This window comes from Salmo salar, chromosome 06 (genome assembly GCF_965601325.2).
Source record: "Salmo salar chromosome 06, fSalSal1, whole genome shotgun sequence".
Classification (NCBI taxonomy): Eukaryota; Metazoa; Chordata; class Actinopteri; order Salmoniformes; family Salmonidae; genus Salmo; species Salmo salar.
The window spans coordinates 45,842,433-45,869,068 of record NC_138296.1 but is presented as its reverse complement, the minus strand read 5'-3'; the positions used below and the strand labels follow the sequence as shown (position 1 = coordinate 45,869,068).

General features: G+C 44.1%; 2 protein-coding genes across 2 annotated transcripts; both read right to left on the bottom strand.

Annotated features, from left to right (window-relative positions):
- Nucleotides 1-1,157: 1,157 nt before the first annotated feature.
- On the bottom strand, nucleotides 1,158-13,014 carry LOC100196171 (all-trans-retinol 13,14-reductase). The gene is made up of 11 exons (XM_014204006.3): nucleotides 12,718-13,014; nucleotides 11,685-11,867; nucleotides 11,250-11,491; nucleotides 10,224-10,425; nucleotides 9,828-10,025; nucleotides 9,619-9,738; nucleotides 8,720-8,858; nucleotides 3,533-3,642; nucleotides 2,742-2,911; nucleotides 2,375-2,534; nucleotides 1,158-2,192 (listed from the first exon to the last, which is right to left on the bottom strand). Exons 1-11 carry the CDS (start codon nucleotides 12,875-12,877, stop codon nucleotides 2,047-2,049), a joined length of 1,830 nt encoding a protein of 609 aa, XP_014059481.3. The 5' UTR covers nucleotides 12,878-13,014; the 3' UTR covers nucleotides 1,158-2,046.
- A 5,350-nt stretch (nucleotides 13,015-18,364) lies between these two features.
- On the bottom strand, nucleotides 18,365-26,471 carry LOC106607242 (uncharacterized). The gene is made up of 8 exons (XM_014204011.3): nucleotides 25,210-26,471; nucleotides 24,758-24,954; nucleotides 24,429-24,628; nucleotides 24,198-24,297; nucleotides 23,742-24,104; nucleotides 22,912-23,068; nucleotides 22,451-22,578; nucleotides 18,365-22,234 (listed from the first exon to the last, which is right to left on the bottom strand). Exons 1-8 carry the CDS (start codon nucleotides 25,760-25,762, stop codon nucleotides 21,863-21,865), a joined length of 2,070 nt encoding a protein of 689 aa, XP_014059486.1. The 5' UTR covers nucleotides 25,763-26,471; the 3' UTR covers nucleotides 18,365-21,862.
- Between the last annotated feature and the right edge of the window lie 165 nt (nucleotides 26,472-26,636).

Below are 26,636 nucleotides of genomic sequence, written 5' to 3'. Positions count from 1 at the left end.
TCAAAGGCAATGCAAAAATGTTCAGATATAATTAAATAACAGAAAAATTTAATTACTTTACAATGTTGGGATGGTTGAAATACCCGATCTTACGCAAGAGCGCCACCTCCCGGATCATGAAAGCAGGAAGGCCACTCTCCGTGTCTGTTCACCTTCTTCACTGCTACAAGTCGCTGTTGATCGCAGACCTCTCTGGCCCTGTACACTTTGCCATATGCGCCTTCACCTCTCTCTGCAAGTATTTCCTAACTACGATGATCATCGCACCCATTGACTTCCATGACCGGCCGATTTCGTAGTTGGATGCAACTAGGATGGAACAGACCGTGCCGTAAATGCCTGTAAACAAGCGGTCAAGTAATAAACTGGACAGTGATGTGAACAACTGCTACCACCAGCCTACGCCTTTTACTGGTAGCCAGAGGCTTATGACTTCATGTGGGGGGGTCAAGACGTTCACTAGACTTATTTAGCTAGCCAGCTAAATGAACTACTTATGCAAGCGTGAATTTAAAGCGTTTAGTAAGCTTTGCACAAGACACCGATTTTATGCATTGCCGCTGGCTAGCTAACTAAGTAGCCAGCAATCTTCATCCAGCTCCACCTAGCAACCACTTGCTAGCTAACCAAAGGGAATCTCAAAGCTGCTTTCTGCAATGTGTGGTTAGCTACACTTAGCTAATATTTAATGAATTGTGATTAACTTACCTTCTCACATCATAAACTGCAGAGATATACATTTTCAAGACGCTCATAAATTATGGCACAACATTCTAGTAAGATCCCTTATTCTCAACTAAATCAGACCTCTCATCACTGCCGACAGACGTGGTCATGGAGAAGACCTCTGTGCATGTGCCATCATGTCTTGCACATTATGGACAATTTCTATATACACACGTTTATCCATGGGATATTGACGAAAGAATGGTAAATGCATTTTGATTTATCATAATAATCAAACAATATTCCAGGCCAGCCATGATAACAGTATCAATAGAATCCTAAGAGATGATGATAATGACGTAAAGGTTAGGAAACAAATCTATTCAATCTCTGATGAATCCTTCATTATCACAGTTTGTATTATTGTTACAAAGTCCCCCCATACATTTACAGAGTGGAATAATTCATTTTTACAATGATCCACATGAAGATATTTTTGTATTCAATGTTTAATAACTCAAGGCATGTTCATTCAAAACAGTCCAGTCTTTACATCTGTCTTCAAATGGAGGCATAAGGCGTTTACAGTGGTTACTGTTACAGCAAAGAGCTTTTAAACCTGGTTCACAATTTTGTTGTTACACGGCTTTCTTGCAACAGTAGAGGGAGGTTCAGTTTCACCCTACATTATTGCATAGGTGAATTTAGCATAGCTGGTTGGAAGACCGTCTGACAACTCAGACAGAAGCCTCTGTTATCCATCCACAGTATATTGTGTAATGATAAATTATTAACATGTTTGCAGTAGTTATTGGTATCAAAATTATTGGTAACTTAATCTACTCCACCCAACACTTTTGTTTTCAATATATTAAAGAGTTAAAATATTTAGTGTTAAATCACATCCATCTGCACACTTGATTTATGAAAACACAATGGAGGGGAAAAAAAGCTATCTATCCCTGGGCAATCATTTCCAAAGGTCGACTGGTTGTAAACTCAATTTCACAGATCTGGTGCAGGTAGCATCCACAGAAAGATTCCTAGACTTTCAAATGTGTTTTCCCTCAACAGTGAGACAGAGCAGAGTTCTCTTCACTCATTGATTAAAATAGTCACGCCCTCAAACACACAGTAACCAACTTGAGGCATCTTTTCACTGCGTTGACTGTAGGACCAGAGATTGAAGCCTGTCCCCTGGGCTTGTGTTAATGAAGCTTTCAGTGAGCTGGGTGAAGTTGCCCCTAGATAGTGATCTTGGGTCAGTTTAGCATTTTCCCCATTAATGTGGATTGGGAGAGGGGAAGTTTATCCTAAATCTGTACTAAGGGAAACTTCACCCGAAGCCACAACGGGTTGAGGGAGCTGGTCAGTCTTGTGTTACTCCAACTTCTTAGTGTTGACACGTTTGGTCTTCTTGGCCAGAGCAATGGCATCCAGGTGCAGGTTACGGTTAAGGATGACAGAACCACAGGTGAGAGCCCCAGCCAACGCACCAGCAAAGCCACACACAAACACGTCCTGACCTGCACACAGAACACAAACATCAACACGCAGTAGAAACCAGAGCCGATATAGACCTTTAGTAATACTGAAGTCAAACTTACGACTTATCCAAATGCAAAGACGTGTTAGTCTATCAAAAACATAGACATATAGCTTCTCTCTGATATATCCATGGACCCCATCAGCCGTATAAGATACTGACCTGTGAGGTAGAGGTTCTTCAGGGGTGTCTGGGGCCTCATGGTGACACTGCACTCAGCGCTGAAACGAGCTATGCCATGGTCTGCTCCGTAGATCTCCCCTTTAGGGGCTCCAATGTAGTGTGTGTTTGTTATGGGTGTTCCAGCCTCGATGAACTCAACCTAAAGACAGAGAGAGAAATGGGAGATGTATGCATTGTGAACAGGGTATCTACTACTTTCCATCAAGGTATCAAGTTACATCATTTGTCAAATTTTAAAAGGAAACTTGTCTATGTTACAGCTTACTAGTGCATCCACCATAGAGATGTTAGTTTCCTGGAAAAGGCAGTCTACCAGAGTTTAGTATGAACGGGCTAAATGCTCTACCTTGTCCCTGGTAATCTTGGGGAAGACGCTCATCACCACCTCCAGAATCGAGTCACAGAATGTCTGTTTCAGCTCCTTGTAATCAGTCCCTCTGTTGGTCACCTTGTCATCCTTCCACTCCTCAAACCATTCATAGTTAGCAAAGCTCACCAGACTCAGGGTGGACTTGCCTGTGAAGAATTGGAAAAGAAAAAAGGGGTTGAAACATGGCTGTTCAGCCTTCATTCTGATGGCATCAGATATTGTAGTTGTGTGCATTTCCAATCATCTAAATTATTAAATGTTTTGGTATGGTGTAGATCAGAGACCAGCAGGCTGGTTCCAGGAACAAATTGCAACACTAATGCATCAACATTGGACAGGCAATAGAATGGAGAAAACTACAGAATCCTGTAGTATTTTGTCTTTAGTATTTTGTGTTAACTGTTGTCTTGTCTGTGTTACCATGAAGTAAATATATATATATTTTTAAATGTATCACTAAAAACAGTCTCACATCAGGAATAAAACTAGAACGAGGCCTAACATTCAACACTGCGACCCTCGGGAAAAGAAAGGATCAACCCAGAAACACCTGGAGGAGAGATGCCCAGGCCGATATGGCGAGAGCAGCCTCAACCGGTACAACTTGCCTCGAACCGATGTAGGACACTAGCCAATGGATTGTACTCCTTATAAGAGCGAAGGGTTTAAATAAGTAAAGTAAATCAGTGGATGATGCATTTCCAAGGATAGAAATAAATAATTTAGTATGGTGAAAATCAGTGCCAGCATTAGTCTTGTTTCTGTACCTGGTGATCGTTCCTCCCAGGTGGGATCTTTGGCTGATGGAGAGGCCGCAAAGAGGAGGGGCACACTTTTCGCTGACTCCTCCCTGTTTCCCTTCAGATAGGTGACAACCCTGTAACATCCAGTTAATGGGATTAGTAAAATACTGTAGGCTCTTTAACACTACCGTAAAGAACACTTCACCCTTCTCAGATTCTGGCACAGACATAAAAACACATACAGTGCATTTGGAAAGTATTCAGACCCCTTAATTTTGTTACATTACAGCCGTATTCTAAAAAGGATTCAAATTGTCATCCCCCCCAATCTACACACAATAGCCCATAATGACAAAGCAAAATGAATTATTATTTATTTTTTTATGTTGGCAAATGTACATACACAAATAATCATACATAAATACATAAGTACACTGCTCAAAAAAATAAAGGGAACACTTAAACAACACAATGTAACTCCAAGTCAATCACACTTCTGTGAAATCAAACTGTCCACTTAGGAAGCAACACTGATTGACAATACATTTCACATGCTGTTGTGCAAATGGAATAGACAACAGGTGGAAATTATAGGCAATTAGCAAGACACCCCCAATAAAGGAGTGGTTCTGCAGGTGGTAACCACAGACCACTTCTCAGTTCCTATGCTTCCTGGCTGATGTTTTGGTCACTTTTGAATGCTGGCGGTGCTTTCACTCTAGTGGTAGCATGAGACGGAGTCTACAACCCACACAAGTGGCTCAGGTAGTGCAGCTCATCCAGGATGGCACATCAATGCGAGCTGTGGCAAGAAGGTTTGCTGTGTCTGTCAGCGTAGTGTCCAGAGCATGGAGGCGCTACCAGGAGACATGCCAGTACATCAGGAGACGTGGAGGAGGCCGTAGGAGGGCAACAACCCAGCAGCAGGACCGCTACCTCCGCCTTTGTGCAAGGAGGAACAGGAGAAGCACTGCCAGAGCCCTGCAAAATGACCTCCAGCAGGCCACAAATGTGCATGTGTCTGCGCAAACGGTCAGAAACAGACTCCATGATGGTGGTATGAGGGCCCGACGTCCACAGGTGGGGGTTGTGCTTACAGCCCAACACCGTGCAGGACGTTTGGCATTTGCCAGAGAACACCAAGATTGGCAAATTCGCCACTGGCGCCCTGTGCTCTTCACAAATGAAAGCAGGTTCACACTGAGCACGTGACAGAGTCTGGAGACGCCGTGGAGAACGTTCTGCTGCCTGCAACATGACCAGTTTGGTGGTGGGTCAGTCATGGTGTGGGATGGCATTTCTTTGGGGGGCCGCACAGCCCTCCATGTGCTCGTCAGAGGTAGCCTGACTGCCATTAGGTACCGAGATGAGATCCTCAGACCCCTTGTGAGACCATATGCTGGTGCAGTTGGCCCTGGGTTCCTCCTAATGCAAGACAATGCTAGACCTCATGTGGCTGGAGTGTGTCAGCAGTTCCTGCAAGAGGAAGGCATTGATGCTATGGACTGGCCCGCCCGTTCCCCAGACCTGAATCTAATTGAGCACATCTGGGACATCATGTCTCGCTCCATCCACCAAACGCCACGTTGCACCACAGACTGTCCAGGAGTTGGCGGATGCTTTAGTCCAGGTCTGGGAGGAGATCCCTTAGGAGACCATCCGCCACCTCATCAGGAGCATGCCCAGGCGTTGTAGGGAGGTCATACAGGCACGTGGAGGCCACACACACACTACTGAGCCTCATTTTGACTTGTTTTAATGACATTACATCAAAGTTGGATCAGCATGTAGTGTGGTTTTCCACTTTAATTTTGAGTGCGACTCCAAATCCAGACCTCCATGGGTTGATAAATTGGATTTCCATTGATTATTTGTGTGATTTTGTTGTCAGCACATTCAACTATGTAAAGAAAAAAGTATTTAATAAGATTATTTCTTTCATTCAGATCTAGGATGTGTTGTTTAAGTGTTCCCTTTATTTTTTTTAGCAGTATATTTAGACCCTTTACTCAGTACTTTGTGGAAGCATCTTTGGCAGCGATTACAGCGTTGAGTCTTCTTGGGTATGACGCTACAAGCTCGGCACACCTGTATTTGGAGCGTTTCTCCCATTCTTCTCTGCAGATCCTCTCAAGCGCTGTCAGGTTGGATGTGGAGCTTCGCTGCACAGCCATTTCCAGGTCTCTCCAGAGATGTTAGATCGGGTTCAAGTCCGGGCTCTGGCTGGGCCACTCAAGGATCTTCAGGGACTTGTCCCGAAACCACTCCTGCATTGTCTTGGCTGTGTGCTTAGGGTCGTTGTCCTGGAAGGGGAACCTTCGCCCCAGTGTGAGGTCCTGAGCAGGTTGTCATCAAGGATCTCTTTGTACTTTGCTCCATTCATATTTCCCTCTATCCTGACTAGTCTTCCAGTCCCCACAGCATGATGCTGCCACCACACTTCACCGTAGGGATGGTATTGGCCAGGTGATGAGCGGTGCCTGGTTTGCTCCAGACGTGACGCTTCACATTCAGGCCAAAGAGTTCAATCTTGGTTTCATCAGACTAGAGAATCTTGTTTCTCATTGTGTGAGAGTCCTTTATGTGCCTTTTGGCAAACTCCAAGCGGGCTGTCATGTGCCTTTTACTGAGGAGTGGCTGTAATGCTGCAGAGATGGTTGTGTTTCTGGAAGGTTCTCCCATATCCACAGAGGAACTCTGGAGCTCTGTCAGAGTGACCATCGGGTTTTTGGTCACCTCCCTGACAAAGGCCCTTCTCCCCTGGATTGCTGAGTTTGGCTGGGCAGCCAGTTCTAGGAAGAGTCTGTTGTTCCAAACTTCTTCCATTTAAGAATGATGGAGGCCTCCGTGTTCTTTGGGACCTTCAATACTACAGACATTTTTTGGTAGCCTTCCCCAAATCTGTGCCTCGACACAATCCTGTCGTCTCGGAGCTCAACGGACAATTCCTTCGACATCATGGCTTGGTTTTTGCTCTGACATGCAGTGTCAACTATGGCACCTTACATAGACAGGTGTGCCTTTCCAAATCACATCCAAGCAATTGAATCTACCATAGGTGAATTCCAATCAAGTTGTAGAAACATCTTAAGGATGATCAATGGAAACAGGATGCACCTGAGCTCAATTTTGAGTCTCATAGCAAAGGGTCTGAATACTTATGTAAATAAGGTATTGTTTTTAATTTGTATTAATTTGCAAAAAATTCTAAAAACCTGTTTTTTTGCTTTGTCATTATGGGGTACTGTGTGTAGATTGATGAGGAAAAAATGCAATTTAATACGTTTTAGAATAAGGCTCTAACGTAACAAAATGTGAAAAAAGTGATCGGGTCTAAATACTTTCAAAATGCACTGTAGACCATGCTTGTTAAACAGTGTGAATATCTATAGAGGTTCCAAACATGTTGTGAAATAAGTATAATGATGAGTGGTGAGTGTGAACTGATACTGTCTGGTAACAACTAAAATGCAGTGTCGTCAAAACAGACAGATTACTGTAAACAGCACAATCTTTGATGCACACAGTAAAAGGGAGTGAAATACATGAATACACGCACTATCAGTCTCATGTACCGTAGGTTATGTAATGTAACAGTAACACACTTCTCTCTCAAAGTCCACACCACAAGACCTTACACAATGTCCGTCTATGCAACACATCAGATATACAGTTGAAGTCAGAAGTTTACACACAGTCAATTAGAATTTGGTAGCATTGCCTTTAAATTGTTTAACTTGGGTCAAATGTTTCAGGTAGCCTTCCACAAGCTTCCCACAATAAGTTGTGTGAATTTTGGCCCATTCCTCCTGACAGAGCTGGTGTAACAGAGTCAGGTTTGTAGGCCTCCTTGCTCGCACACGCTTTTTCAGTTCTGCCCACACATTTTCTGTAGGATTGAGGTCAGGGCTTTGTGATGGCCACTCCAATACCTTGACTTTGTTGTCCTTAAGCCATTTTGCCACAACTTTGGAAGTATGCTTGGGGTCATTGTCCATTTGGAAGACCCATTTGTGAATAAGCTTTAACTTCCTGACTGATGTCTTGAGATGTTGCTTCAATATAACCACATAATTTTCCATCCACATGATGCCATCTATTTTGTCAAGTGCACCAGTCCCTCCTGCAGCAAAGCACCCCCACAACATGATGCTGCCACCCCCGTGCTTCACGGTTGAGATGGTGGTCTTCGGCTTGCAAGCCTCCCGATTTTTACTTAAAACATAATGATGGCCATTTCGGCCAAGCAGTTCCATTTTTGTTTAATCAGACCAGAGGACATTTCTCCAAAAAGTACGATCTTTGTCCCCATGTGCAGTTGCAAACCGTAGTCTGGCTTTTTTTAATGGCGGTTTTGGAGCAGTGGCTTCTTCCTTGCTGAGTGGCCTTTCAGGTTATGTCGATATAGGACTCGTTTTACTGTGGATGTAGATACTTTTGTACCCGTTTCCTCCAGCATCTTCACAAGGTCCTTTGCTTTTGTTCTGGGATTGATTTGCACTTTTCGCACCAAAGTACATTCATCTCTAGGAGACAGAACGCGTCTCCTTCCTGAGCGGTATGACGGCGGTGTGGTCCCATGGTGTTTATACTTGCGTACTATTGTTTGTACAGGTGAACGTGGTACCTTCAGGCGTTTGGAAATTTCTCACAAGGATGATCCAGACTTGTAGAGGGCTACAATTTTTCTTCTGAGGTCTTGGCTGATTTCTTTTGATTTTCCCATAATGGCACTGAGTTTGAAGATAGGCCTTGAAATGCATCCACAGGTACACCTCCAATTGACTCAAATGATGTCAATTAGCCTATCAGAAGCTTCTAAAGCAATGACATAATTTTCTGGAATTTTCCAAGCTGTTAAAAGGCACAGTCAACTTAGTGTATGTAAACTTCTGACCCACTGGAATTGTGTTACAGTGAATTATAAGTGAAATGATCTGTCTGTAAACAATTGTTGGAAAAACTACTTGTGTCATGCACGAAGTAGATGTCCTAACTGACTTGCCAAAACTATAGTTTGTTAACAAGAAATGTGTGGAGTGGTTGAAAAACGCGTTTTAATGACTCCAACCTAAGTGTATGTAAACTTCAACTGTATGTTAATAAGGACAAATAAGGTGTGAATTAAAAGAAATAGACAAGTCATTAGACAGTGAGGCCAATGGGGACACGCCAAACATTTAGGGTTAAACAAACAGAGGAAGGACCTACAGTTCATCCATGTTGTGCTCTGTGAAGATCCAGTAGTTGTCTGCTTTGAGGCCCAGGTCCTCCTTGGTTCCAGTCAGGCCCAGGAAGATGCTCAGACCTCCTGCCCCGTTTTTCACCATACCAAGCTGCTTCTGGATGGCTGCAGTGCATCACAAGATCATACAACATTCATGATTAGTAGGGATGTGCATCGTTCCATTTCAAGATGATTCTATATGTATCTAGATACACGGGCTCCGATACGCTAAGTTTGAAACGATTCAGTGCAATTCGGTTTGATTAGAGGAACAAATCGATGCGATGCACTAACATTTGTTGCATAAACACATTTTAAATTAAAATCTGCAGCTGATGTAAGGGATGTATAGGTCTATGGTGTATGATCAGGGATAGGCCTACCCCTCATTGGTCAGCGCGCAAAGCTGTGGACAGCGTGCAGTTTAACTAGGCTACTGCCAGGGGTTGTTAGGCATGCAAAACTACTTGTAGATCAATGACTGTCAACATAATTCCATACATAGTTCCGACACTGAATGAGAGGAAGCAAGTGTCACAAAAGATTAGGTATTTTTGGAAGGTAGAAAGAATGTAATTTTACCCCCCCAAAAAATGGTGTATTAGCAATTTGTAACATTTGAATCGATTTTCTGACCGATGCATGCTACATTTGGATCGGTTTGGGGTCTCGATGCACTCATATCTTAAACATTTCAACCGGGGAACAATGCCTATTGGTGAACTGTTGCATCCTTAATGATTAGGCATCACAAGGTCATATAAACATTATGATTAGGAAACAACATCTTGACAACGGCATCGATACAAGTGTCAACTAACAATTCAGTTTTTTTTATGCAGATATCTTGAACATACACCCACACCATAATACCCTCACCCACCTGGCATGGCCTGGAGTTCCTTGGGCAGCAGCTTCTGGTAGGTGTTGAAGATGCCGGCGTTGGAGATGACCATCGGAGCATGCACATGGATCTCCTCCTGACCCTTCATCACGCTCACACCTGAAACCATGGGAACCAGATGTGGTCAAATCTGACCATCTGTGTGATGAATCAATTCACCTTTCAACCAATCAACCAGTCCTATTCACCAATAGCCTCCTTGTTGTCGTTGAACAGGATGCGGTTGACTGGGGCGCGGACGAGCACGGCCCCCCCGGCTTTCTCAATGATAGGGATCATGTGGTAGGCGATCTCACTGGCTCCTCCTATTGGGTACCAGGCGCCAGTCAGGTAGTGGCAGACCAGCAGGCTGTGCATGGAGAAGCTGGCATCCTTGGGCATGTTACCTGCAGTTACGCACAACAAAATTGAGTCTTATAAAACCAAACACACAACAAAAAGAGATGCAATTAATTTGGTCAATGTGGAAAGCGTGTCCCCCAAATAGCACAAATGAGTGAACTACATAGGGAATAGAAACGCAGTCTTTCCATTTGAGATGGCTGTGGTTATGCTCTCCACTATCAGGAACTACAGCAGCCTACCGTAAGTGCCAAAGATGTAGCTGAAGACGGCCCTGAGGTCGTTGTTCTCAGTCAGCTCGTTGACCACCTCGGTCACGCTGCGAGACGCCATGCGGATGAAGAACGACAGACGATTGGCCAGGCCTGTGTACACCAGGAACTTGGCCAGGGGGACAGGAACGAGCTTCAGCAGACACAGGAACCAAACGCTGTGTCCTGCTTTCTGTTCATGGAATTCATACATATACAATACCGTTCAAAAGTTTGGGGGTCACTTAGAAATGTCCTTGTTTTTGAAAGAAAAGCACTTTTTTTGTCCATTAAAATAACATCAAATTGATCAGAAATACAGTGTAGACATTGTTAATGTTGTAAATGACTATTATAGCTGGAAATGGCACATTTATTATGAAATATCTACATAGGCGTACAGCGGCCCATTATCAGCAACCACCACTCCTGTGTTAGCTCATCCAACTTTATCATTTTAAAAGGCTAATTGAGAATTAGAAAACCCTTTAGCAATTATGCTAGCACAGCTGAAAACTGTTGTCCTAATTAAAGAAGCAATAAAACTGGCATTCTTTAGACTTGTTGAGTATCTGGAGCGTCGGCATTTGTGGGTTCAATTACAGGCTCAAAATGGCCAGAAACAAAGAACTTTCTTCTGAAACTCGTTAATCTATTCTAGTTCTGACAAATGATGGCTATTCCATGCGAGAAATTGCCAAGAAACTGGAGATCTCGTACAACGCTGTGTACTACTCCCTTCGCAGAACAGCACAAACTGGCTCTAACTAGAATAGAAGAAGGAGTGGGAGGCCCCGGTGCACAACTGAGCAAGAGGACAAGTACATTAGAGTGTCTAGTTTGAGAAACAGACGCCTCGCAAGTCCTCAACTGGCAGCTTCATTAAATAGTACCCGCAAAACACCAGTCTCAACGTCAACAGTGAAGAGGCGACTCCAGGATGCTGGCCTTCTAGGCAGAGTTGCAAAGAAAAAAAACATATGAGGTTATTGATGACGTCACGTAACAGCACCATACCTTGACCAGCCTCATGTACTCATCGATGGCCGCCTCCTCCCCAGGGAAGAACTTCTTCAGCTCGTCAGGGAAACGGTTCCTGCCGCTGTAGATGGGGTAGGTGCGCCTGTTCTCAGGAGGGCCCAGCACCACCTGGTCAAACGGGTTGTCCAGCGGCTCCCACTGCAGCTGACCATTGGTCAGCTGGTCAAGCATGCAGCGGAAGGGCCTATGCTCCAACAGGTCCCCGATGTAGTGGATACCTGAGGTGGAGGCATGATTGATTGATTTATTGATTTAAATCATCCTTGATTTAGGTCAACAACACAAATAGACCAGGTTCATAGCCACTACCACCTCTGAGTAAAGGAAAGTACCTACTACGTTTAGTAAGGAAGGGTAAACTGATAGCTGCCTTCTAGGTAAGGAAAGGTAAACTGATAAGAGCCTTCTCACCCACGTCAAACTCAAAGCCTTTCTCTGTAAAAGTGTGGCAGCAGCCTCCGGCCCGATCATGCTGCTCCAGAACCAGGACCCGCTTTCCAACCTTAGCTAGCAGCACCGCCAGCCCAAGACCACCAATTCCACTGCCAATGACAATGGCATCTAGTTTCTCAGGTACTTTACTGGCCAAGAAGCCTGGTTGGGAAGAGTAAAACACATACAATTAACAGAGATATTGCCAGTTAAATATTCTTACACGAAACAAATAACGATGTATTCCAGCAATATTATCCCTTGGACTGTGCAAAGGCAGCCTATAACCACGTTCCATCTAAACCATTTCATGGGGATGAATTACCTGACCCATGAAAAAAAAGTCAGGACCGCATTTTCATGGAAACATTAAAACGCAGTACAATTATGTAGGCCTAAATGCAAACAGAATTTGTTCGTTCGACACGGTGGGATCTTTTTGTGTCGGTAAAATGAATTGTGTGCACTACGTAATAACGCACAGCCTTTTCTTTTATCCGCAAAAAGTCAGTTTGATGGAAACACATGTCGTGGTTTTATGCAGATTTTTGAATATTCGCGTGAAAATCTGTACCAAATTGGATGAAAATGTAGCTAGTGGAACTGAAACAAGTGTGTTTAGCAGCTATAAACATGATATAGGGCGGGGTAGATTGCGTTTCAACAATGAGTTTAGTCACTAGTGCAGTACAGCAGCAATGTCCAGTTTGTGACGCAGTATTGTAGTTGACAGTGTAGCCATAGGAAATTGTAAATCGCTGTCAGCGGTTCTAACAAACGAAATAGTTGCCTGACCTGCTTTCCTACTTCAAATGAATGCTCATGAGATACATGTGAACGACAGAGCAATTGAATTATGCAACAAGATATAGCTTTCGAAACACACACCGAACAAGGGTAACTGCCAAAAAAAGAATGACAAAATGCAAATCTGTTTCCGCACATATTCCTAGGAAACTATATTTCGTGCATACATCGGTGATTGGTCAAACCTTGTGTCCACGAGACTCACCCTGCTTCAGAACTTTGTTTTTCTCCTTCTTTTGGGTGACCAGTGGTTTAAGCGGTTCACGAGTGTCGATATCAAAAGGATTTGGTCCGGACGTACGGAACACATAGTTGTATAAGAATGCAGCTAGAGCCGCACAAATGATTGCTATAATGATCCACATTTTACCAAATCAGCGCACCTTCTCACTTTAAGTGGATACACACTTCCGTGTGGGAACAAGGTCTGCAGTGGTTCAGGGCAACTTGGAACCCTCCCACACATGACAGATAGCACATTTGTTTAATGGAAGTATTTGTGGTCGTATCACCGTCGTTTTCAGCCAAAGAACATCGGGATTGTTAAATAGTGTAAAAAACAACGCCCATAGTTGATACAAAACTGCTCATTCTCGCAGATTTTATAATGAGAGGATTCTATTCAAATGGCCCGGGTCGGCGTAGTTTCCACCGGGTGAATGCATTCCTTTTGGAAGCGGGCTGCCTCCCAGGCATGAGCCGGCTGTACGTAAATCTCTATTTTAGTCGAATAACGTCAGATTTTACTTTTCGCAGCAGGTTAGGAGAATTCACGTAGCAGGTTATGATTAGTTTGAGATTAGGAAAAGGGTTCACTTAAAAGCAAAAAATATACTTTCAGTAGCGTAGCCATGGGCATAGGCCCACCCACTTGGGAACCAGGCCCAGCCAAACAGAATTCGTTTTCCCCCAAAAAAGGGCTTTATCACAGACATAAATACTCCTGTTTCATCAGCTGTCCAGGTGGCTGGTATCAAATGATCCCACAAGTGAAGAAGCCTGATGTTCACTTTCAGGGATGCAACAAGATGGCGCCGACAGAGATGGTTGCCTCGCTTCAGGTCCTTAGAAAACTATGCAGTTATTTGTTTTATTATGTATTATTTCTTACATTGTTAGCCCAGATAATTTGAAGTGTTTTTACTTACAGCCGAGAAGAACTATTGGATTTAAAAGTGTTAGGGTTAAACTGGCTATTTGTTTTGTTAATGTTGGGACAGTTCGTTTCTGGTAACAGAACAAAATAGTCAGCACATAGTGACTTCTGATTTAGCTGTACTTTAATTAATGCAAACACGTGCGTGGTATATGTGTGGTTCGTATATATACGGTCTCGCTGTTTTACCTCGCAGGGCAAAACAGAGAAGAGAACGACACCTCTTTTGTTCTCTCTTTTATTCTCTGACAGAGTTAGTTCCCGCTCAATGCTGGCCTGTCAGAGGGAGGAGGAGCGTGGTTTAAACTTGCTCCTCCTGTCATCGGCGTGCAGGCTGATCCCAGCGTCGTGACGCACTTCCTGTTGCCGGTTGTAGTTCTTCTTGTCTTCAACAGTTGATTTACTCGTAGTTTATATACTTAATATTGTAGCATAGCTTCCCCGGTATATTATATAAGTTATGCATAGAAATAGCCAGTTCAACCCTAACAGTTTGCATAACCTATATAATATACTGGGGAAGCTATGCTACAATATTAAGTATATAAACTACGGATAAGTCAACTGCTGAAGACAAGAACTACACCCGGCGACAGGAAGTGCGTCACGAGGCTGGGACCAGCCTGCACGCCGACGATAGGAGGAGCAAGTTTAAACCACGCTCCTCCTCCCTCTGACAGGTCAGCATTGAGCGGGAACTATCTCTGTCAGAGTATATAAGAGAGAACAATAGGATGTGACGCTCTCTTCTCTGTCTGCCCTGCGTGGTGTAACAGCGAGACCATATATATATATATGAACCACATATTTACCATACACGTGTTTGCATTAATTAAAGTACAAATAAATCAGAAGTTACTATGTGCTGACTATTTTGTTCTGATACCAGAATCGAATTGACGCAACTTTGACAAAAGCGATGTCAACTTACCATCACCAGGAATACGTCTTTCTCGAAACGGATCCTTTGTTCGGACCTCCACCCTGGACATGCGATCTTATCCCAGAGGCCGACCCAAAACAACGCGGTCACCGCAGGAGAGGCAGACAGAGCGGCCTACTGGTCAGACTCAGAAGGCGAGCACAGCATCCACCGCTTTCGAGCATATTACTCGCCAATGTACAATTTCTAGATAACAAGGTGGACGAAATTACGGCACCAGTTGCCTTCCAGAGAGACATTTCATGGAAACATGGCTCACTCGGGATATGTTGTCAGAGTCGGTACAGCCACCCGGTTTCTTCACGCATCGCGCCGACAGAAACAAACATCTCTCTGTGAAGAAGGGCGGGGGCATATGCTTCATGATTAACGACTCATGGTGTAATCACAACAACATACATGAACTCAAGTCCTTTTGTTCACCCGACTTAGAATTCCTTACAATCAAATGCCGACCGCATTATCTTCCAAGACAATTCTCTTCGATTATAGTCACAGCCGTGTACATCTCCACCCCAGGAGACACTGTGGCCCCATCCGATGATACCCCCAGACAGCAGGCAGGATATAACCCCACCCACTTTGCCAAAGCACAGCCCCCACACCACTAGAGGTATACCTTCAACCACCAACTTACCATCCTGAGACAAGGCCGAGTATAGCCCACAAAGATCTCCGCCACGGCACAACCCAAGGGAGGGGGGGGGGGCGCCAACCAAAACAGGAAGACCACGTCAGTGACTCAACCCACTCAAGTAAATCCCATCAGCATATCGAATGTGCGACAAGAGCTCGTAGCTTTCTGGATCATTGCTAATCGGACTTCCGCGATGCATACAAAGCCCTCCACGCGCCCTGTCTTCGGCAAATCTGACCATGACTCCATTTTGTTGGTCCCAGCCTATAGGCCGAAACTAAAACTGGAAACGCCCATGCTGAGGTCAATAGAACACTGGTCTGACAAATCTTCACCAATCTTCACCACGGTCTGACCACGCTTCAAGATTCCTTCGATCACGTGGACTGGGATATGTTCCGCATAGCCTCAGACAACAACATTGATGTATACGCTGACTCGGTGAGCGAGTTTTATTAGCAAGTGCATTGGAGATGTCATTCCCTCTGTGACCATTAAAACCTTCCCTAACCAGAAACCGTGGATTGATGGCAGCATTCGCGCGAACCACCACTTTCTAATCATGGCAAGGTGACATGAAACACGACCGAACAAAAGCAGTGCAGCTATTCCCTCCACAAGGCAATCAAACAAGCAAAGCGTCAGTATAGAGACAAAGTAGAGTCGCAATTCACCGGCTCAAACATGAGACGTGTATGGCAGGGTCTACAGTCTATCACGGATTAAAAAAGAACCAGCCCCTTCGGACACCGACGTCTTGCTCCCAGACAAATTAAACAACTTCTTTGCTTGCTTTGCCACTGACACGGCCCGCTACCAAAGCCTGTGGGCTCTCCTTCTACGTGGCCAAGGTGAGTAAAACGTTTAAACGTGTTAACCCTCGCAAGGCTGCCGGCCCAGACGGCATCCCTAGCCGCATCCTCAGAGCATGCGCAGACCAGCTGGCTGGTGTGTTTACGGACATATTCAACCAATCCCTATCCCAGTCTGTTGTCCCCACATGCTTCAAGATGGCTCCATTGTTCCTGTTCCCAAGAAAGCTAAGGTAACTGAGCTAAATGACTATCGCCCCGTAGCACTCACTTCCATCATCATGAAGTGCTTTGAGAGACTAGTCAAGGACCATATCACCTCCACCCTACCTGATAACCTAGACCCACTCCAATTTGTTTGCCGCCCCAATAGGTTCACTGATGATGCAATCGCCATCACACTGCCCTATCCCATCTGGACAAGAGAAATACCTATGTAAGAATGCTGTTCATTGACTACATCTCAGCATTTAACACCATAGTACCCTCCAAACTCGTCATTAAGCTCGAGACCCTGGGTCTCGACCCCGCCCTGTGCATCTGGGTCCTGGACTTTGAGGTGGCGAAGGTAGGAAACAATATCTCCACCACGCTGATCCTCAACACTGGGGCCCCACAAGGGTGCGTTCTCAGCCCTCTCCTGTACTCCCTGTTCACCCATGACTGCATGGCCATGCACGCTTCCAACTCAATCATCAAGTTTGCAGACGACACTACAGTGGTAGGCCTGATTACGAACAATGACGAGACAGCCTACAGGGTGGAGGTGAGGGCCCTCGGAGTGTGGTGTCAGGAAAATAACCTCTCAATCAACGTCAACAAAACAAAGGAGATGATCGTGGACTTCAGGAAACAGCAGAGGGAGCACCCCCCCATCCACATCGATGGGACAGTAGTGGAGAAGGTGGAAAGTTAAGTTCCTCGGCGTACACATCACAGACAAACTGAAATGGTCCACCCACACAGACAGCGTGGTGAAGAAGGCACAACAGCGCCTCTTCAATCCCAGGAGGCTGAAGAAATTTGGCTTGTCATCTAAAACACTCAAACTTTTACAGATGCACAATCAAGAGCATCCTGTCGGGCTGTATCACCGCCTGGTACGGAACTTGCACCACCCTCAACCGCAAGGCTCTCCAGAGGGTAGTGCGGTCTGCACAACGCATCACTGGGGGCAAACTACCTGCCTTCCAGGACACCTACAGCACCCGATGTCACAGGAAGGCCAAAAAGATCAAGGACAACCACCTGAGCCACTGCCTGTTCACCCCGCTATCATCCAGAAGGTGAGGTCAGTACAGGTGCATCAAAGCTGGGACCGAGAGACTGAAAAACAGCTTCTATCTCAAGACCATCAGACTGTTTAACAGCCATCACTAACACAGAGATGCTGCTGCCAACATAGACTCAAATCTCTGGCCACTTAAATAAACGGACTTAATAAAGGTATCACTAGTCACTTTGAATAACGCCTCTAATAATTTTTACATATCCTACATTACTCATCTCATATGTATATACTGTATTCTACACCATCTACTGCATCTTGCCTATGCCGCACGCCATCGCTCATCCATATATTTATATGTACATATTCTTATTCATCCCTTTACATTTGTGTGTGTATAAGGTAGTTGTGAATTTGTTAGATTACTTGTTAGATTTTACTGCATAGTCGGAAGTAGAAGCACAAGCATTTCGCTACACTCGCATTAACATCTGCTAACCATGAGTATGTGACTAATAAAATTGGATTTGATTTGAGGGATGGAAACAAATTTGTGCACAAAATTTGAGATAAGCTTTTTGTGCATATGGTAAATTCTGGGATATTTTATTTCAGCTCATGAAACCTACATGTTGCGTTTATATTTTTGAATAGAATAAATCGGCTCAAAACAAAAGTGACTTAGGTTAGCACGTGGTGTAATGAGTAGGATTCTGTTTTCACTTGCAAAAGTGATTGCTTTTTAAAGAGTTTTATCTGCCTTCCACATGAAAACTAGTTTGAAAATTCAAATGTATATTTTATGAAAAAGAGATGTTTCTGAATGATGGATCATGCTGCCTAGTTGACAACGTAAGGGAGTGACACAGATTGTTCGATTTGAGCTGGGCGCTCCTCCTCCCTCACTGTCTTCGCCTGGTGAAGTGATGGACCATAGGCAAGTTCAAACCGGGCCATCTTATTAGACTGCTGCCACCGATAGAACATAATACTTGGTCATGCATTACATAAATGTGTTGACAGGACAGAAAATGTTACCATTACATACCTCACCCGTATTTCACATTAAAATAGTGGACAGTGAAAACATATTTTTTTATTTTTAAAAAGTAAAACCACAACAGTATCATGAGCAAGTTAAATACTAAAGCAATTGTGCAAAAACTGAAAAGGTATCCCAAAGTACAAAATACGGTATCATTTCCCCACACAGAAAATTCATACAAGATGTTAGTTTTATGCAAGTATTTGCATTGTCAATGAGAAATGCAGTGAAAATACAGTACCAGACAAAAGTTAGACACACCTACTCACTCAAGGGTTTGACTTTCTTTTTACTATTTTCTACATTGTAGTATAACGGTGAAGACATCAAAACTATGAACACACATGGAATCATGTGACCCCAAAAATTATATTTTAGATTCTTCAAAGTAGCCACCCTTTGCCTTGACAGCTTTGCACACCCTCTTGGCATTCTCTCAAGGAGCTTCATGAGTCTTCCACATATCTTGAGCACTTGTTGGCTGTTTTACCTTCACTCTGCGGTCCAACTCATCCCAAACCATCTCAATTGGGTTGACGTCAGGTGATTGTGGAGGCCAGGTCATCTGATGCAGCACTACATCACTCTCCTTCTTGGTAAAATAGCCCTTACACAGCCTAGAGGTGTGTTTTGGGTCATTGTCCTGTTGAAAAACAAATGATAGTCCCACTAAGCACAAACCAGATGAGATGGCGTATTGCTGCAGAATGCTGTGGTAGCCATGCTGGTTAAGTGTGCCTTGAATTCTAAATAAATCACTGACAGTGTCACCAGCAAAGCACCATCATGCCTCCTCCATGCTTCACAGTGGGAACCACACATTTGGAGATCACCCGTTCACCTACGCTGCGTCTCACAAATACACAGCAGTTGGAACCAAAAATCTAAAATTTGGACTCATCAGACAGATGTCCACCGGTCTAATGTCCATTGCTCGTGTCTCTTCTTCTTATTGGTGTCCTTTGCAGCAATTCAACCATGAAGGCCTGATTCACGCAGCCTCCTCTGAACAGTTGAGGTTGAGATGTGTCTGTTACTTGAACTCTATGAAGAATTTATTTGGGCTGCCATCTGAGGTGCAGTTAACTCTAATGAACGTGTCCTCTGCAGCAGAGGTACACTAACGTTCAAAAGTTTGGGATCACTTAGAAATGTCCTTGTTTTTATGAAAACATACATGAACTGAGTTGCAAAATGAATAGGAAATATAGTCAAGAAGTTGACAAGGTTATAAATAATGATTTTAAATTCTTATAATAATTGTGTCCTTCAAACTTTGCTTTCGTCAAAGAATCCTCCATTTGCAGCAATTACAGTCTTGCAGACCTTTGGCATTCTAGTTGTCAATTTCTTGAGGTAATCTGAAGAGATTTCACCCCATGCTCCCTGAAGCACCTCCCACAAGTTGGATTGGCTTGATGGGCACTTCTTACATACCATACGGTCAAGCTGCTCCCACAACAGCTCAATAGGGTTGAGATCCGGTGACAGTGCTGACCACTCCATTATAGACAGAATACCAGCTGACTGCTTCTTCCCTAAATAGTTCTTGCATAGTTTGGAGCTGTGCTTTGGGTCATTGTCCTGTTATAGGAGGAAATTCGCTCCAATTAAGTGCTGTCCACAGGGTATGGCATGGTGTTGAAAAATTGAGTGATAGCCTTCCTTCTTCAAGATCCCTTTTACCCTGTAGAAATCTCCCACTTTACAAACACCAAAGCACCCCCAGACAATCACATTGCCTCCACCATGCTTGACAGATGGCGTCAAGCACTCCTCCAGCATTTGTTCTGCGTCTCACATTCTTCTTTGTGATCTGAACACCTCAAACTTAGATTTGTCTGTCCAGAATACCTTTTTCCAATCTTCCTGTCCAGTGTGTGTTCTTTTGCCCATCTTAATCTTTTCTTATTATCGGCCAGTCTGAGATATGGCTTTTTCTTTGCAACTCTGCCTAGAAGGCCAGCATCCTGGAGTCGCCTCTTCACTGTTGACGTTGAGGCTGGTGTTTTGCGGGTACTATTTAATGAAGCTGCCAGTTGAGGACTTGTAAGGCGTCTGTTTCTCAAACTAGACACTAATGTACTTGTCCTCTTGCTCAGTTGTGCACCGGGGCCTCCCACTCCTTCTATTCTAGTTAGAGCCAGTTTGTGCTGTTCTGTGAAGGGAGTAGTACACAGCGTTGTACGAGATCTTCAGTTTTTTGGCAATTTCTAGCATGGAATAGCCTTCATTTCTCAAAACAAGAATAGACTGACGAGTTTCAGAAGAAAGTTCTTTGTTTCTGGCCATTTTAAGCCTGTAATCGAACCCGCATGTGCCGATGCTCCAGACACTCAACTAGTCTAAAGAATGCCAGTTTTATTGCTTCTTTAATCAGAACAACAATTTTCTGCTGTGCTAACATAATTACAAAAGGGTTTTCTAATGATCAATTAGTCTTTAAAAATCATAAACTTGGATGAGCTAACACAACGTGCCATTGGAACACAGGAGTGATGGTTGCTGATAATGGGCTTCTGTATGCCTATGTTGATATTCCATTAAAAATCATCCGTTTCCAGCTACAATAGTCATTTACAACATTAACAATGTCTACACTGTATTTCTGATCAATTTGATGTTATTTTAAATGGACAAAAAAAAGGTGCTTTTCTTTCAAAAACAAGGACAATTCTAAGTGACCCCCAAACTTTTGAACGGTAGTGTAACTCTGGGTCTTCCTTTCCTGTGGCAGTCCTCATGGGAGCCAGTTTCATCATAGCGCTTTATGTTTTTTGCGACTGCACTTGAAGAAACTGTCAAAGTTTTTGAAACTTTCCAGATTGACTGTCCTTTATGTCTTAAAGTAATGATGGACTGTTGTTTCTCTTTGCTTATTTGAGCTATTCTTGCCATAATATGAACTTGGTCTTTTACCAAATAGGGCTATCTTCTGTATACCACGCCTACCTTGTCACAACACAACTGATTGGCTCAAACGCATTAAGGAAATAAATTCCTCAAATTAACAAACGCATTAAGGAAATAAATTCCTCAAATTAACAAGGCACACCTGTTAATTGAAATGCATTCCAGGTGACAACCTCATGAAGCTGGTTGAGAGAATGCCAAGTGTGTGCAAAGCTGTCAAGGCAAAGGGTGGCTACTTTGAAGAATCTCAAATATATTTTGATTTCTTTTACACTTTTTTGGTTACTACACGATTCCATATGTTATTTCATAGTTTTGATGTCTTCACTATTATTCTACAATGTAGAAAATAGTAAAAATAACGAAAAGCCCTTGAATGAGTAGGTGTCCAAACTTTTGACTGGTACTGTATAATGAAGGTATAACACACCAGTGTTCCATCAGCATTGTTCAGTTCAGTCTGACACACATTTTATTTTGGGGCAAATTTAGAACATAGTAAAGGACGTGTTCTGTAAAGGATGGCTATGATAAAATTGCAATCCAAAAAATGCAAATAAAAAGGTCAATCTGTGGGGCGAGTTCAATTCATGTGTAGATGTGTAGATGCCTTCTGTCAGGAGGGCATGTGGAGCCGTGATAAAAGTTCAAGCACTTTTGATCCCTTGCCACTGGGGGAGTCATGGTTATCTCGTGGGGTCATCTCCAGCCCATAGAGGTGCTCAAGGAAGCCATACAGGGAGGCTAGCTGATCTGGGTACCCCAGTTCAAACACACGCAGAAGCTTGAAAAGCTTGTCCAGTGCATTGCTCAGGCCCTCCTGAGGCAGGGGGATTGCCATCCTATCAACAGGGAACACGATGCAAAGCTGCCGGCCAGGAGCCTCCAGGGGCCCCACGCTCACTATGTAGGGCTGAGCGTGGGAGGCAGACTCTGGGCCCTCCAAGGAGGTAGGGTCACAGAATAAGGAGGACACCTCGGTGTCCATCTGCAGAGGAACAAAGGAGGAAAGGTCTTTCAAGGGGGTTCTTCAATTACATTCCTTCAAAAAGTCATTGTTACCCTTCTAAAGTTGCCAACAATTTCCTTCTAAAACTCCCCTAGTTCACAAACTGTTAATCTATATGGCAATGAGGAAATGTCTGAGTTTATTACTCAGTCTGACCAGGAAGTATAAAAAAAAAATTAATAAACTGTTGCTCACCGGTACAATGTCCACCAGATACCGAATGGCCTGCCTGACACTGCTCCTGGAGGGTAAGGAGGATCTACTGGTGTTTGTTGATGTTAGTACATAGATCAGGACCGTCAGCATAGTCAGGGTGTAGGAGTCTACAGAGGAATCAGAGGGGAACAAATACGTGAAACTTGGCATAAAACAACTCAAACAGAACACAGCAATGCACTCTGACCACTGAGTAAATCATACAGATAATTTTCAGTCAGTCTGTCAATGGTTTATTAGGAGGTTGCCTGTAAAGTGTCTATTCCATGTATACTGAACAAAACCAAAAAAACGCAACATGCAACAATTTCAACGTTTTTACTGAGAAATAAACTTTTTGTGCAGATGGATAATTTCTGAGATTTTATATTTCATGAAACATGAGACCAACACTTTACATGTTGCGTTTATATTTTTGTTCAGTGTAGTTAACCTCTGACCTCCTTGCTGTGTGGCAGCCAGTTGGAGAAGTGCAGAGATGTCTGGGTGTTTTTCGCACTCTGCGATCTGGTACACCCTGGGCAACACGAAAGACGACCACTGGGCCAGGAAGGAGTGGCCTTTACCTGGGAACATCCTCTCAAACTCCAGGTCAATCTGAACAAAGAAACACCTTTCAGATCCCAATAATACACGTAGTCACCAATGGGTTGTTCCACTTCAAAAAGCACAAGAAAGAGGATTTTTACACCCACCGACTCAAATTGTTCTGAAATCGTTTGTTGTTTGGAAACTGATACAATCAATTCCACAAATATTCTAGTTTAAAAATATATATTTTATCATCTGTGAAATTAAGCAAATTGATTGCATCCAAATAGGCCATTTTAATTTATAGGATTCATATCATAATCAATAAATAGACATGAGGAATCCAAAGGAATAGTCAAGTGGCCAGTGGGTGGCTTTTGACCACTTCTTTGATTCCTCATACAGTATCTTACTCATTGTTAGGAAAAAGTTTGGTTCAAATTGGATGTTAGGTACTATAATATTTCCCAAATAGATGAATCCTATGAATTAAAAACTGGCCATTTTGGGTGCAATCAATTAGCTTAATTTCTCAGAGATTGAATTATATATCATTAAAATAATGTTGCAGGAATGCTAACCTTATCGGTTTCTAACTTCAGAAACAATTTCATAACAATTTGAGATGGTGGGTGTCATACCTGGCTGAAATGACATGGAATGAACCTAATACAAGTCTATCTGTGGCCTTTCTAGTCTAGTGAGCATCAGTGGCTTTCTCCATGAAGACTGGACTCACCGTGGCGGGTACGTCAAGAAAACGTGGGTACTCGGCCAACACAGCCCTCATACTAGGCCGTGTGTTGCTGATCCACCTCCTGCGTGCGTTGAATGTGAGGTCCATAGCACTGTGGATGGCAGGCAGATTCCTGGTCAGGGGCCTGGTTTTCTTCATCAGCTCCACCCACCTCTGGGTCTCCTCACTGGACTGGCTCTCCAGAAGCCCAGGTCCCGATCTAGGTCCAGCGGGGTCTAACAGGCCTGGCTCTGGCCGACGCCTCTTCAGCACATACTTCTTCTTGTGGTCTTCAAGGGTGCGTCGAGAGTTGCGCAGGCGTGTCTCAATGTAACCCGTACGGGACAAAGGGTCGTACAAGTGTTCCTACACAGAGAGAGAAAATTAAAAGACATAATTGTCTGTTCAGTAAGTGAGAATTATGTGAATCCTACACTACTAATCAATTTACTAACTCACGATGCCATTGATGCCAGCAGAGGGTGCACAGAGCCTGAGTCCTGGGAAGAGCTCCACTATGTGCTCTGCCAGCATGGTCTTCTGAGCAGAGGTAGGGTAGCTGCAGAGAAGGACAGGAGATTAAACATCAGAAACACTCACAAAACATGGAGTCTAAATAGAAGAGAAAAATCTCAGATTTCTCAGTCCCTTCCCTTCTCATCCCAAACACACATACAATCAGCTCCTCACAATCCAAACTCCTCCACGATGAAGGACACAGAGAACTTGATGAGCTTTCTGCGGGACAGCTCACACAGACAGCCCTCCCTCTCGTACTCCCGCACCACCTCAGGACACAGCTGCTCTAGCCACAGGCGCAGGCGACCTACAAAGTCCTGTGGACCAGCCTCCACCTGCTCCTGCCCAAACTCACCGGCTTCCACACCACTCTGAGAATGACAGGTTTAGATAAGTTAAGGACTGAGGTTCACATTATGTCAATTAACATTTAGTGCCTAATATGTTTTATGAGATTGCGAGGTCGGCGATCGAGGACCGAGTAGATGTGCTTTACTCACATTGGTAGAATGAGGCAGACGCAGAGCAAGGGCTTCCTCAGCCATGCAGCATCTCTCCATCTCAGGCCGCTCTGTCTTGATGTTGGCTGGGCTGAAGCAGGGGTGCAATGCATCCTGGGGCTTGGCAGCCATCTCTCCCTCCAGGGGCACAGCCACAGTCCTCAGGTCTCCTTCATGCAGCCTGTGGTCATCTGCAACTGAACATTAGCAGAGAGGAGACAATGAGGAAGAGCATGAGGTAGCCTAGCAAGCCGCCTGATCTCGCAAAACTGACATGAATGGTTCGCTGTACGGATATACCATTCATGTAAGCGCGCGATATCAGGCAGCTTGCGAGGCTACATTCAGTACACTGCAAGTCACGATATCAACAGAGGCTCTTTTACTAAGGTATTCTTTTCTCTGTAAAACTACATCACAGCCATCTTTCACTACATTGAGTCAGGACTTACAGTGAGTGGTACCATCCCTGTCAATAAGGGCCATGTCTTCATTGTGCTCCGTCTTGTACACTCTGTTCATCAGCTCCCACTCCTCTGGGATCCCCATGCCCTGACTCTCCTCAAAGTCCACCATCACTGGCCCAGCCGACACAAGGTCAAATGGGTCAGGCAGTCCAGCACAGTCCTCCACCACCTCCTGGGGATGGGGCTCCACGGTGGTCCTTTGTGATGCTTGGGAGGTCGAGCAAGTGGTCTGACCCATTGGATTCTTAATGTTGCCACGCCCACCACCCCCCCTCGGTCCTGTGTTACAGAATGCCTCTGAAGACCCAGCCTGCACCCTCCAGTCACCCCCGCTGGGAGCCTCTAACCTCTGCTTCAGTCCCAGGGTGTCCTGGTCCCTCTGGGTCACTGAGGAGAGTCCCTGCTGCTGGTCCCCTTGGAGCCCGGTTAACAGACGCACAGTCTCACTCAGCACAGACTCCACTGCTGTACGCACTGCCTCCTCAATGGCCCCGCCCAGTCTGTCCCTCAGGAAGCTGATGGACAACTGGACATCCATCTTGGCACAGCTCTACCTGGCTGTCTCTGTGACTTTAGACACCAACCACAGGTTAGAGCTCTATGGGATGGTATGTAGCTAGTCTATTCAAAAACCACAAAACCTGGGTATTGTCAAAGATTCTCTAGTATAAGTTATTGCTTAAGTTCTTCCTCTCTGATAATTGATATGACCACATCTCTAAGCCTCTCTCACTTGGAGCGTCAACCAGAGATACATACTGAGTAATATGAATTTTACTTAGAACAATCATATTAGCTCTTCACCCTAAAACTACAGATATCTTGGCAACCCAAAAACCAATGTCAACATAGCTAGCTAAGCTGGATCACTAACTAGTAACATTACTACCATATTATGCGGAAGATACATTTCGGGTGAATAGAATGAGTTTTGCAACTGACTAGGTATCCCATTTTCCCATTGTTGTCCCCATTATTATTGCTAGCAACAAAACAAGCTGACTAGCTAGCTAATCATTTCCTACAAGCTATCTCTGTAAATTAACAGATTCATTCAACTAGTTAACGTCACCAACATTTCACAGCAAATTATCGAAACAATACTCGAAGTCTACGCGGGATTGGGACTTTAAACCAAAGCTACAGTGCGTAAAACATTAATATATAAATTTTTGAAGCGTTCTAGCTAGCTAGGTAGCTATCGATTCTAGCTAGCTATCGTCCCCTAAATAAAACGTCATCAGCAAGAGGCAGCAAGAGTCATAGAAGAGAACGGTGTGAAGCCAGTCAGTGTACAGAGATTCGACTCTAATTATTCAGCAGTAATGTTGCCAATGATCGAGCCAAACGAATTGTTCATATTGAAATAGTTGATGTCATAAATTTCACAGAACATTTGCCTGGACACTGCA